This window comes from Diadema setosum, chromosome 19 (assembly GCF_964275005.1).
Source record: "Diadema setosum chromosome 19, eeDiaSeto1, whole genome shotgun sequence".
Classification (NCBI taxonomy): Eukaryota; Metazoa; Echinodermata; class Echinoidea; order Diadematoida; family Diadematidae; genus Diadema; species Diadema setosum.
The window spans coordinates 273741-287186 of NC_092703.1; the positions used below are offsets into that span (position 1 = coordinate 273741).

At 37.8% G+C, this 13446-nt stretch overlaps 1 protein-coding gene across 1 annotated transcript in view; it reads right to left on the reverse strand.

Annotated features, from left to right (window-relative positions):
- Positions 1-1447: 1447 nt before the first annotated feature.
- LOC140242866 (glutamate receptor ionotropic, kainate 2-like) overlaps positions 1448-13446 on the reverse strand; it is a 41655-nt gene continuing 29656 nt past the window's right edge. The window contains exons 5-14 of the mRNA XM_072322612.1: positions 11587-11640; positions 10951-11112; positions 10126-10281; positions 6731-6832; positions 5901-6011; positions 4750-4959; positions 3825-4385; positions 2905-3133; positions 2258-2514; positions 1448-1606 (exon numbers count right to left, since the gene is read on the reverse strand). Of these exons, the coding sequence (XP_072178713.1) occupies positions 1448-1606; positions 2258-2514; positions 2905-3133; positions 3825-4385; positions 4750-4959; positions 5901-6011; positions 6731-6832; positions 10126-10281; positions 10951-11112; positions 11587-11640 (2001 nt within the window). The remainder of the gene's footprint in view (positions 1607-2257; positions 2515-2904; positions 3134-3824; positions 4386-4749; positions 4960-5900; positions 6012-6730; positions 6833-10125; positions 10282-10950; positions 11113-11586; positions 11641-13446) is intronic.

Below are 13446 nucleotides of genomic sequence, written 5' to 3' on the forward strand. Positions count from 1 at the left end.
CAACGATGACCCCTGACGTACAATCTGCGATTACTGGTGGCGTAACACAACCCTAACGTGAATTCATGACTTTCCTCCAAGGCTAGTAAACAGCATGCAACGCTATGGAAAAAAAATGCAAGTGTACACACTACAAAATGCTCTGCAAAAGCCAATTAGGATCTTCTTTAGTTGTCAGTTACAGAGCAATGCTACTCATAGTCAGATAGGATATGTTTTTGGTTGTCGATTTGTAGAGTTGATACAATAAAACAGTTTGATAAGATACAATACGTTAATAACACAGCTCAAATATTGTCTGCGTAAACTGTATAATTTGCATAGCACTGCGCTAACTATGGGTTTCTTACAATAGATGGAAGACCTATATGGCACTGGACTGTATTGTGTCCATATCAAAAGTTCAATAAATCAACGCAATGACAGAAACATTCACAACGCCATTCCACTCTACATCATGCTGATTTCCTTGAAATCGGGAAATAAGATTTATGTCACTGCAGAAGACGCTGACGAAATCATCGATCAAACTATCGATTACTGTGAACTCATTTCGATCACAGGTGAACCACACTGCAAAGCTGATGCACAAATAAAGGCTCGCAATTGGACGAAAGGATCCAACAATGTTTTGTGTGGAACAATGGATTTTTCATCCAGAGCTTGACATACTACTCTTCCCTCACCCAAACCAACCAAATCTTTATTTAGCAAGCTCTTTATTTCTTTGGTAGTCAAAGGATGTAGGAGGGTCAAAATTGAAATATAACTATTATTGTCCTTAAAGCAATTGTTAACTAAAGTTGCTATGTCAACATTGCTGGTTGGACAATTCGTCGTGTTGTGTCTCGGAGAGTGCACTTACATATGCTACCAAATGATTTTTCTGCCATCAAGAAACCTACATGTTTTCAAGGGTAAAACACGATTGCCTTCCGTGGAGTTTTATTGGACTTTCCATTTGTAGACTCACCGATCAAAATTACGAAGTATGACTGCTCAATGGTAGGTACAAATATCAAGGAAAAAATAAACTAAGTCTGACGATAAAGTTTGGGGTCATTTGCTAACTTGCTATACATCTCGCAATATGCGATCAGACATTTCATTCGTACTGGCAATGAGACTTGTAGAGATCTATGTCGACTTCTCGATCAGTCTCGCCTCAAAGTAGTCAAGGAAATCTGGCTTCTCATTCGAGGTTTCACCAGAAACTCCTTTAAGCGAGCGATTTGGATGCACTTTCCTCATGCAAGGTACTAGATTCCTTTGATCCGACTCCGAGCCAACATGTGACTGTTAGTTGAAGTAACCAGAGGACAGTTTTCCTGACCAGCTAGTCAACATCATTCCTTTCAACTCATTCAATAGTAGCTGCGGCAGAAGCTGGACAGTACATCGGGCTTCACGTTTCTTTCGTTCTCATTCGCTTGGCTGAAGGGAAAAACTACGCTACTGTCTCTGTCATTGGAATCATTTGTCCGTTAATCCCTACTGGGTAGGGGGAAGGTATGAACTTGTGTTCCATCGATGAGGGCGCTTTCTTCTTGCCATTGCAGCGGAATGCGAAACGTAGACCCGCCATCATTTCAGCACACAATGACTTCTGTCGAACATAAGCAAATGTCATGACAGAAAAACACGTGAGGAGAAATATAACCAAAAGAAATCTTATTATTATTTCAAGTAAAAAGTTGATTCACGATATTATAGATTTGGCAATTTTGGTCTTTTTAAGAGCAATAATGTAATTCTTAACAATTTACATTGTATATCAACGAGTAGTTTTAACGGTACTGCAGTCTGTTTCGTCTAAAGATGAATGAAAACACAACAACGAAACTTCACAGTCCTATCAAATCATCCTACCTCGAATGCAAACCGGTCGGTGAAATTCCAATCAGTTAATAAGTTGGGTTTTTTTAACCAATATCAACATCGTATTCTATTTGATTGGTTACGTGGTCTATCTTATGTTTAAAAAAGACTGCTGTATCATGTGACACTACATGTCTAAGTCTCTGTAAAATTTGATTGGTCATACATGACAAATCATCCTACCTCGAATGCAAACCGGTCGGTGAAATTCCAATCAGTTAATAAGTTGGTTTTTTAAACCAATATCAACATCGTATTCTATTTGATTGGTTACGTGGTCTATCTTATGTTTAAAAAAGACTGCTGTATCATGTGACACTACATGTCTAAGTCTCTGTAAAATTTGATTGGTCATACATGACAGGAACTGTAATTTTACCTTATCTATCTCTGCGTTCTGCTTTGATTTCCACACAAACTCAGCAATGGCTACCATGACGCCGAGAACGAGACCCGCGACGAGCACAAGAAAGATGCCTCCTATATTTTTGAGGCCGAGTTCACTGGCGTCGTCCTTACTGTTGTCATCTCTCTGACATTGGCCCGACTTCCACCATTTTCCCTTTAGCTGCAAGAGGATGTCGTCTTCTTGTAACTGTAGGATAGCTTTGGTGATTTCGTCACGATACCGGGAGCCTGTGTAAACGCAAAGAAAGACAAATGACATAATAATACATGTAAGGTGATATGTGAAATATGTACAGGCAACGGCAGTTGTATATTTCACAAAGTAGATGAAATATGAAGTCATATTAATGTCACTATCAAAGTCATTGCCATTATTTATGATGCTTTAATACCATTACAATTGAAATCCATTTTCCACATTAAAGGATTCCTCAACCATGTCAAATGACATTGCACGGAGCTTCTTATTTTATTTTATTTTCACGCCTTGGGTATCGGAGTGGATATTTCTAGTGCCATTTGTTTTGTTTTGTTTTGTTTTGTTTTGTTTTGTTTTGTTTTGTTTCGTTTTGTTTGTAGCATTCTGGTTTCAGTCACTCAATAACTTTTGGCCCTCACCTAGCGGCGTGCCAACGCCGTAGCCTCTGGAGTTGAGAAGTCCACCAATCATGGTAAGATTCTGGCAATGTTTTGACACTTGGTACTCAGCCATGGTAGACTCCATGAGGAAGGCGTAGTTTTTCGAGTTGAGCACGCGGTCGATTCCCTCCTGGTACGTCTGGACGAACACGTGTGGTCTAGCAAACATAAAGTCCCACATCTTCTCGTATGTGTGTATCGTAGAGCGCTGAAAATAGATGGGAACACATAATTAATTCTTAATGATCAGATCCTCTTCATTAATCCTTATTTCCTTGGTCCATTTCAAAGTCGAACTTTGGCTACACTGTCAGACTATGCTGCTTCCTTGAACATTATTTTAACAACTTGAACGCAACGGAATTTTGTCAGATCCTTCTCTTTGCCAACAGGTAGCTACAGCAATTGGAAATACAAGAATTTTCCCTCTTAAACTTTAAAAGAAGCAGTTCAAAGAAACACCTTGTCACTACGCAGCTGTGCCAGACACAACGACTGTTTTTCTCAAAAAGACTGAAGAAAAAACTTAAATTTTGGTATATTACATGTACCATCTAACATTGTACATACTATTGACAATGTATACGTTGATAAAGAACGTACAAAATATGAAAATGGTGAATTGATATGTGAGAATACTTAAAAGATTTCCACTTTTGCAATTCCGATGTTTTACTCTAACACGTCTTATCTTGTTTTGTCAGACCCACTACAAAAGAAGAATAGCACAATTAATAATAATGATATGGTTGAGAAGTTATGTAATGAAGATAGCCTCTGACAAATCTCCTCACTTTCTTTTACAGGAAAAATAATTCTTATGTGATGGCTTCACTCTCAAACGAGTTTGAGTCAAAGTTAATGACAGAAAATTTATTTCGTGTTGATGTTCTGCCAACCTTAAAGAATCTTGTCGTCGATCCACTCGTCCTGGTGCCATATTCTATCGATGTCTGCTTTGCTAAATCGTCCGCATTTTGGATAGGTGACACCATCCTTTCTACTGTCAGGAAAGCAGCTAGGTTGGCAGTATACGATGAAACGAGAATGAGAGAGAAGAACCACCAGAAGCCGCTGAGCACACGCGTGGAGAATGCCCGCGGGTTGAGCTCCGACCCCTGCTGCATCAGCCCGCCGAAGGAAAACCAAAGACAGCTGAGCAGTGTGAACTGATTCTCTACAGCGTCATAGTCCGGGTTGATAGGATGCGAGTTGTACCACTCATAGGGGCTGAAACGAGCTAGTAGGAAGAACGAAAGACTCACGGTGAGGTAAGCCATTACGATGTACATCCAAATATCAAAGGACAGCGGGTTGAGAAAAGAGAAAACACCCGGATTTTGCGGCTCTGGCACCCGGTAGAGAATGGTGACCCCGAGGTACATGAACGGCTTCGAGAAATCGATCACCTGCTCTCTGACGTACGTAATTGTCAGCGGGGCAACAGCCAAATCAGCATCCTGCATATTGGAAGTGAAGGGGAAGAAGGAGAAACGGTTTCAAGTTATATATCGAGAGTCTCCCGACGTTTCTTAAATCAATGTCCATGTTTTCATAAAGACTGATTTAGAATGTCTTGATTAAATATTTTGCGTTTTCGATATTCCAATTACAAAGGAAGAATACCAGAATGGGCTATAGATTTGAAGATTTTCTTCCAATATTATATCATAACTAATTTGTGTTTATTACCATTTTACATTAATTATTTGATATTGATCTTTTGGAATTGATTTCAATCTTTCGTTCTGACAAACCAAGAGAGAATACCAAAATAGAGAAAACAAACAATAAATTTTGTGATAATGACTTGTCAAATGTTACCCTTTCCATCAGCTCGCCAACCATTCCATCCCATGTGCCATCATCCTGCTCATCACCATAGTTACCATCGTCCACGAGTTTGATCTTGTACTCGAAGCCGACCTTTTCTGCTAGATGACGTAGCAGGTCGATACAGAAACCCTGGAATTTTTCGTTTCCCTCCAGAGTTCGTCCGTCCTCTGTCTCCCGGAACATCACAAATGGTTTCTCCTGCCATGTGGGGTAACCAGTATCAAGATATACAGAAATTACAACTTCGTTGGAGCTCCAATAGGAAATGTATTGTGACGCCATTTCGTGTTCAACGAGTCTGCTATGCCTATTTTCTTCTTGAGAAAACCTGTGGCCTGTTACTGTCAATTTGTACGCGAATTACCATACACAAATATCGCAGCATTTGATCTGAATTCATAATACATCACATCCTCTTTAAGATCTGTAGGAGTAGCTTTCGTCTGCTTGCGGCGACTGTGCCTTTAGTCAGCGAATAGATGAAAACATGAAATTACGATTAGATTACTTTCCTTCTTACAAGGTGCAAACCAGACGGAAACCGAAGCATGGTAAATCATGTCATTAATAAGCAGATTTATGACTTTGACAAATCGTTTTTGAAGACATACGTTTATATCTTAAAAAGATCGTTTTGCTTTCTTCTTGATATAATGCTTTTTATCTTTTTTACACCGTCATTCAATTAGGTTTGGATAAAAATGGAATGCGTATGTCGAGTAATAATCTGGGTTAATGAGCCATTTTCATTATATCCCGATTTTATCAAATTAGAAATGAGGCTGAAATTAATCTCTTGCCATACATGTCAGGTTTTGCATACATGGCAAAGTACTTATATAAAGTCAAACAATGAGTTTATTCATGATTGCAAAAGCGGATAATAAACAGCGAATTTTTATTGGTTTTATTACCAAAAAAAAAAATTATTTCTCCGTATTTAGTGCACTAGACATAATGTCAAAGAGTTCTCCTTTGGTGCTTTATGAGAAATATACATCATATAACTTTTCTTACGCTGATATTCAGCTTGTAGGGAGTGAGATAGTTCAGATAATATGTGTCCCTACTGGGTTTTCCTCGATCTACTTAAAACATTGTTACTAATTGAGGGTGACAATAATATCTTGTGTTCGTACCAACACAGTGGTGACGATAAGTGTCCTGTTAATGCCTGCCCGCACGGCAGCCGACTGATCGCTGTGTACCGGGTACATCTCTACCCCGCTGTCTTTTTGCCAATGACCAATCTGTCAACGAGAACGCAAGAAAACATTCATGTCAATTTCTTTCGGCAAATTTTGAAAGGTGAACTCTTTGTTTTGAAACGAAAAAAAAAATCATTTATAAAATGCTTTGAATTGTGCCCTCACACATACACACCCACTCACGTGCACACACGCACACACTGAGCTGAGTAAATTACAGTACGAGGCCAGCATGAAAATCTGTGTAGTTAAAGAAACATCAGGAAAATGACGAATTTAATTCAATTTGACTGAACTTTCGGTTTTCACCTTCGGTGTACAGAGTTCATTATACTGCTATAGAAATATTGCTTCAGATTCATTTTGAAGGTTTCCATTGGTGTGGACTTTCTTATACCTTTCAACCAAAAGATGGAAAAAAAAAAGAAAAATGAACGAATCTAAAGTTCACTCAGGTCATCGTACAATGTGTTCTTTTCTTCCTCAGCATCTTCACCACAATTTCGTCTACGATAGACATTGGTGAAAACTAAGCTAGTGCTCGTTTTAAAAGATGATCCTTTTAAATAATTTCATTCGTATTTAATATCTCCAAATCCAAAGAGGATCATAACGGCAGTAAGAATTATCAAACCACAATTGAGAAATGAACGTAATATAACAATCACAAAAAAAGAAGTACATGTACTGTTACAGAAGAACGTTAAATGATATCGAAGCTGGCTAGTGGTAGTAGAATGACCAGTGTAAATATATCTCACTTGTTTCATTCCATTCTCCGTTAAGGATGTGATGTGGAAAAGTACATCAGATCGCTCTCCTTCCGCAAACTGGATGTTGCCTGTCAGGCCGGCGATTGTAGTCTGTAGGATTGACATGGAGGGAGATTTCAGAAAGACAAAATTGGTCTATGTGATAAAATTACAACAATATGTTAATTGCAAGTAAGGCGATTGTAGTCTGTAGGATTGACATGGAGGGAGATTTAAGAAAGACAAAATTAGTCTATGTGATAAAATTACAACAATATGTTAATTGCAAGTAAGGAGAAATAAGCAGCTCTGATTAGATGGGACTTGTTTCACAGAAATAGGCCAACTCAAAATGTAGCCACTCCCCCCCCCCCCACATGTCAATTTCTTCTTCTCAAGGGAGGGTACTTTCCTGTCTGTTTCTCCCCTGTACAATAGGTATGTCTATACCGTAACTCATTGGTTTGAGATTGTGCGCATTTCAGGATGGGAATTGTTTTCTACACAAAACGTAGAAAAATATGTTTTGACCAGGCATTTCTAAACGAGGTTTCCTCTTAATTTCATCAGGTTACGTGAAATTATATACAGAGGTTTCAAGGTGTTCCTGAATTTCTGATTCTATGAACAGCAAATTTGATTTGTACGACAAAAATCTGGACAGCGGATTTACAATAATAAATTCAGCAGATTCTAGCAAAACTTGCATCGGTAATGACAACATAATAAGATTAGAAGTAGTAGTGTGTAAGATCTGTTTGCATTACGTCTGAAATTCATTTTATGTGGTTGCTGGTAGGGAAATGTAAAAAAACTGAGATGATTGAATTCAGCAGATGATAGGTGATGTACAATTCATCATTTATTGACTATTCCCGCCTTACCATAAGAGGGTTTGTTGTTGTATTTGGGGTATACATATCTGAGGGGGTGAAGAATGATTTTTGACAGACGGTAACGTAACATCCAAAATAGAATGCGTGTTGGCTCAAGGGCCTTGCGACGCCTGCATTATTCAAATGATATTCCACTGTAAGCCTAATGGAAACAGGGAAACGGATAATATAATATCAACATTGCCTGTATTCAAGGGGAATCCGAATTCACGAAGCGATACACGACTTCATGAGAGGTTAGCAATCTACAATTGAATTACATTCTCCCTGATTCCAATGCGAATAAATTTGGTGAAACAAACAGTGCGTGCATCATGTGTAGAGCAGAGTGGGCAAGGAAATCAGTTATTGCATAGAACCAAGTACCTTGATTCAGCCAGGCAGGGGTCATGCTCATACAGACGGTAAAGGCATTTAGGATTCTGCATGAGAGAATTCCTGTGTTTTCATGTTTGGTTTACAGGGCGTGCAAAGCTTTAGCGCTGTATCAACGACGTCTTCGGAATAATACGAATGCTCGATGTGAAGGATATTTCGAGTAAAGTTTTCAACTTTACGGGGCCATCTTATTGCGGCAATAAACAATACCAAATGAACATGTTCATTAAAACTCTTTTAAACTTTTAAATTAAAACAATAAGAATATTTGAGAATTATTTTGCTGGGAAGTCATTTTCAACCTATGCAGACTGATAAGGCACTCTTCCCCATCACACATCGGCTCTGAATTACATGTATCAGACATGGCTTATTTTAGATGATACATTATGAACACTCATTTATTAGAGTAGAGGCTCATCTGTATTGTAAATTCAACTGTAAATGGTGTTGTCTACCTCTATATGTATCAGATATCTACATCTGATTTAGGCTGTAGCGTTAACAACTGAAAATTTGGGAGATTAATATATTGTATTGAGATCAAACGTTTAGCACCATTTTCATTTCAGTACTAATTAATGTTATAATACAAACGTTGCTAGAAATAGTAAACATTATTATGTTTATCTTTCTTCAAAAGGTAACTATTCAAACAAAAGAATTTTCTCAACTGAAACAAAATCCACTAGTTCTCTTGCAATCAGTGTATATATTTTTCTCGGGTTCATCAGACACATTATTGATTCTCACGACGATGCGAGTTTAAGCATTAAATCGTCAGTGATGAACGCTGAATTATCCACGTCTTTCATTAACACGATTTTCATGTCGGTTTTTTTTTTCTCACAGACTCAACATTTCATAACAGAATGATATCTTGAAGGGTGTATTCATTAACTCGTTACTCGACAGTTATTGCACAATTTGCGGCTGAAAGATATCGTTAATGAAAGCCCTGACGGAGGTAAAAGGAAAAGAATGTTTGTTTACAGAAGGAGTAACCTACCAAGCTTTCTAAAACCCATTAGAGTTCCCGACATTTGGCACCTTTCAAATTTTGACAGATATCAAGAGTGCTAACATTAGGATCTCACGTATCTCGGGAATCTAAGCTTTCCCGCTTGCGTTAGAGGCAAGGGTTACATACCTTAGTTAATGTGATGTCATGCAGATGTCGACACGCAACCAATGATAATGTGTTCTTTGTTTTATATTTCATCTTAACGGGAGGTAATGGTACGCTGGTGCCGCCACTTAATTGGCATCTTGCGGCGGACATGATAACAGCGGTATCATTCTACGTAAGCGTCTTGTACCGGAATTGAGACAGCTGCGGGCTGCTCCCAGTGCTTGAAAGTGTTTTGTTCTCTGCGGGAACTTAGTTTAAGCGCGTGCAGCGACTGTCAGGAAAATCTCTCAGCTTAAAGTGCGATTTCACTGCACTGCAAGAAAAATAACTTTGATATATAGAATGAAGTCAAACAGACATAACATTAGGTTTTACTGATGACGGATATGAAAATGATAAGTGTATGGTATTATAAGTGTAAAATCTTGTAACAAAACAGTTACGGGAAGAGTCGCAACAAATTCATATAATCATATATATATATGAGATAGTATGAGATGATTCTATTACCTTACAAAACTCTCTTTATTCCATTCTTAAATGTTCTTTGAATTCATTTTCTTGTACATTGAATTGTGGAGAAAAAGTTGTACCTTTTAATGCAAATTATTGCTATGTTTTAACGAACGATCCAAAATCACTTTTAGGAAATACTGTTGTTGGAGTAAAATATATGTTTTATACAATAATACCAAGTACCATCTAATATACTGTTTAAAAAAATCGGATGTGTACACGCAACTATGTTCACTAAATGTGAGTGATTCAATGGACCACTTCTCGTTTGATAGCTTTGACATACGAAAACTTAAACAGTATGCAATTGATGAGGGAATTATTATCGTCATTCTGTTGTGCCAAAAAGTTTGCATTAATGACTAATTGATTATTTCTTAGTGGATTTGATAGAGAGAGTTCTGACAGCTGTTTCAAGTGAGGGATAACGACATGACCAGCAAATAAAAGAGAGTGAGTAAAATAGTATATAAAAGACTCACAGACTCCAAGTCATTGTAGAGAGTTAGTCCATTGTCCCAAGACTGTGACCGTTCACAGGAAAGCGATCTGACAGGCAGACTGCCACTTTGCCCTGACGCACGGTGCAACGCTCTGGATGTAAGACTAACTGCGTCATAGACCAGGGCTGCCTCTAACTGTCGGTGTACAAGATAGGGAAAAGATAGCGTGAGAAATTGTTGGTAAGTAAAAACTATATCCAGGTGAAATTCTTCGGTCGAGGTGTTTTTCGTTGCAACTGATTGACAAATTGCCCTACATCGACGTAAATAAGCACTAAATTGATCAGTGTTTTAGTAGTAGCCATGATAAAAAAAAAACTATGTACGCCCATGATTTTTTTTTTATCATGGCTACTATTAAATCACTGCTCAATTCAGTGCTTATTTACGTCGACGTAGGGCAATTTGTCAATCAGTTGCAATATATAAAGGTGCTTTTAATGTTAGAGAATACTATCGTTCAGTGTACAGGAAATGTCTACCGTAGATGTTGACTTGTCTGTTTTAAAAAGAAACACTTGGCGTCAGTCAAATTAATGTGAAATAGGATAAGACCCAACTCAATTCATTTAAAAGTTACTGAGCTGGAATTGAAAGTTGAAACGTTTTTAACACAAAAGATTGCGTACGAATATGAAAGCACTGTCTCAATTTATGATTTTCTCACAAGTGACAGTAAATAGCTTGTATAGTCGAAGAAGTCTTCACAACTGACACAGTATTGGAAGAATTCAAATTTATATAAGCCTTCAACAACATGAAATTAATAACAAAGAAATACTGTGATCTCTGAGAGAAAGTTACCGTCATCCCGGGGTCTTCGACCGGTCCGATGTTCTCAACCACGTAGTCACTGAACTCCTGGACGAGCCTTGCACTGTCAGTGTTCTCCATATCAACGAGCTGGAGCGCGGTGATGTTGACGAAGTCGCCGGTGTATCGAGTGAGATCGATAGAGAAGGTATCCTAGAGGGTGGGAAAGAATGATATCACCATATCAAGATTGGAAGATAAACCTACGATAGCACCTTGGGCTCTGCCATTCTATAGTCTTAATTCTGTTACGTCTCAATCTACGCGTCTTACAAATGCGGATTTCTGTTTCTTTTCCTTTTTCTTGGGGGTGGGATCGAACCCAGATACCAAACACTCTTCCATTAAATGTTTGACTTTATCGGCAGCAAAAAAAGAAAAAAAAAGAGACTTCACGTAATTACTACTGATTTAGTGATAACATCACAGAAATAAAACATGTCTCTCAACACTCATAAACATAAAACGATAACTATCATTATAACCACTGCTACTTCACGTTAGTCTTAACTGTGTGACAAACTCACCTCTCCCCCACCCATATCTCTCTGATGCTCATTACCGTTGATACAACCATGTACATGTACCCTTATGGGGTTTCAATGTAATCAAAAGTATTGATCTTACCAGTGGAGTAATGATGTAATGGAAGTAACTCATAAGCATCTGAAACTCCATCATCTGAGGGAAAAATAACATAATGAAAGGAAACAATAGAATTAAATCATTTTACTTTTTGCAAGATACTTATAAACCACTTTATGAAATGCTAAAGAGCATACAATTCGAAAAGGAATTCCAACTTCATTGATGAAAATCAGTTTCGAAATGGTTGAGATATCAAAAAAAAAACCAAAGCAAAACAAAGCGATCTTAATAATAAAAGGTGGGTCTCACCTTTTATTACGATTGCTTTGTTTTGGATATCTCAGCCACTTCTAATCCAGCTTTTGTCAAATAACCTTTGAATTCCACTTAGAAGTGCATGCTCTTTCATATTAACTAAGAGGTTTCTTATCATCTCGTAAAATCATCGTCACAAAACGTTGGAAAACTGTAGCCCCATCTTAACCGAAACTGAATCATCCCTTTAACAATTCAATAATTCAAAATATGAACTTGAAAACGTGAAACTTGGATATAAATCAGCATCTTTCATAATCATGCAAATTCCAATTTTCATATTACAACATATTTTGGTAAATTGTGCTCATTGTTATTTTCGTTGTGCGATCGTCCAATATACTTTATACTAAGAACGGAATTTCAATTATTCACATAATCATTTTGATCTTGAGATCGGAAATTCTGAAGATTTTTCTCCTTTTAAAAAAAAAATCAGAATTGTATTTCAAGATAACCTAAAATTGATGCGTACTCTTCACGCCTAGAAAGAGTTTAAGCCAGTGAAAAAAAGAGAAAAATATGTCCCTTATTTCATTATACTGGACACCAGCCGACGCCAGCGTTGGTTAACGTACAAGGCTTTCCAACCAATATGTACCGGCGATTTCAGAATATCTCCAGATGTTACTGTTGAAAAGACACTCAAATGTCTGAAAAGCTGAGCACCAAGCTAAAAAGAATGCGAAGGAGAATGGTGACTGGCTCTTTCTTACGTAGAATGAATGGTTAATGGTTGACATACAGCCTGCGCTTCACTTTCCGCCTCCTTGCATGCCTCGTACTTTATAAGATGTAAATTGTCCATGATTACTCTGTGCTTGTATCCTTTAGGAAACTCCCAGCTTCATGGTGAGTGACAATCTATTCCACGAATTAAATTACCAACGACACTTCTAGGATGAGGCCCGCGAATTCACACAACCAATTGTCGCATTCCACATGTTCTGTGGAACACTCTTTAAGACGCCATCAATTGTGTTATTATGGCGGGAAGAGAGGTGCCAGCCATAATTGATGTACGAATACTGAGAATTGACGTGCATTTCTAAAATCAAGCTGAGGTACTTTACAAGAAAGTACAGTAACACTTTAATAAGACTAGCGGCAATGTTATCGCAGGTTGGCATTTTTCTTTCCTTGTGTTTGTTGCCGGTGAGCTTTATTAATTTTGAACTCACCAGGGAAAAAGACACATGAAAAATAATGAGCATGAACTGTTGTGGTGAGACACGTCAACATAATGTGCGACAATTTATTCCTTTACTAATCTCTTGTTTCTATGTTTTGTTTCTAGTCAATGATTTATTTCGATACTCTCTGAAAAATATAGGTTCAACTTTGCACCATTACCAGTGTCACACTGGGAGCATCTGATCTGAAAGGTGTAAAGTTGCACCCGTAAAAGTGCTCCTAGCGTGACGCTGCACGGTCAAGGTGCAAAGTTGAACCTATTGTTCATAGAGTGCATGGTATAACAAAATAATCACAGCAACACAACTATATTAAAGTCGTAATCTACGGCTATCGTTTTTCTAATTCGTATAAAAATGAGACCTTGCAATACATAATATTCTTGCTATT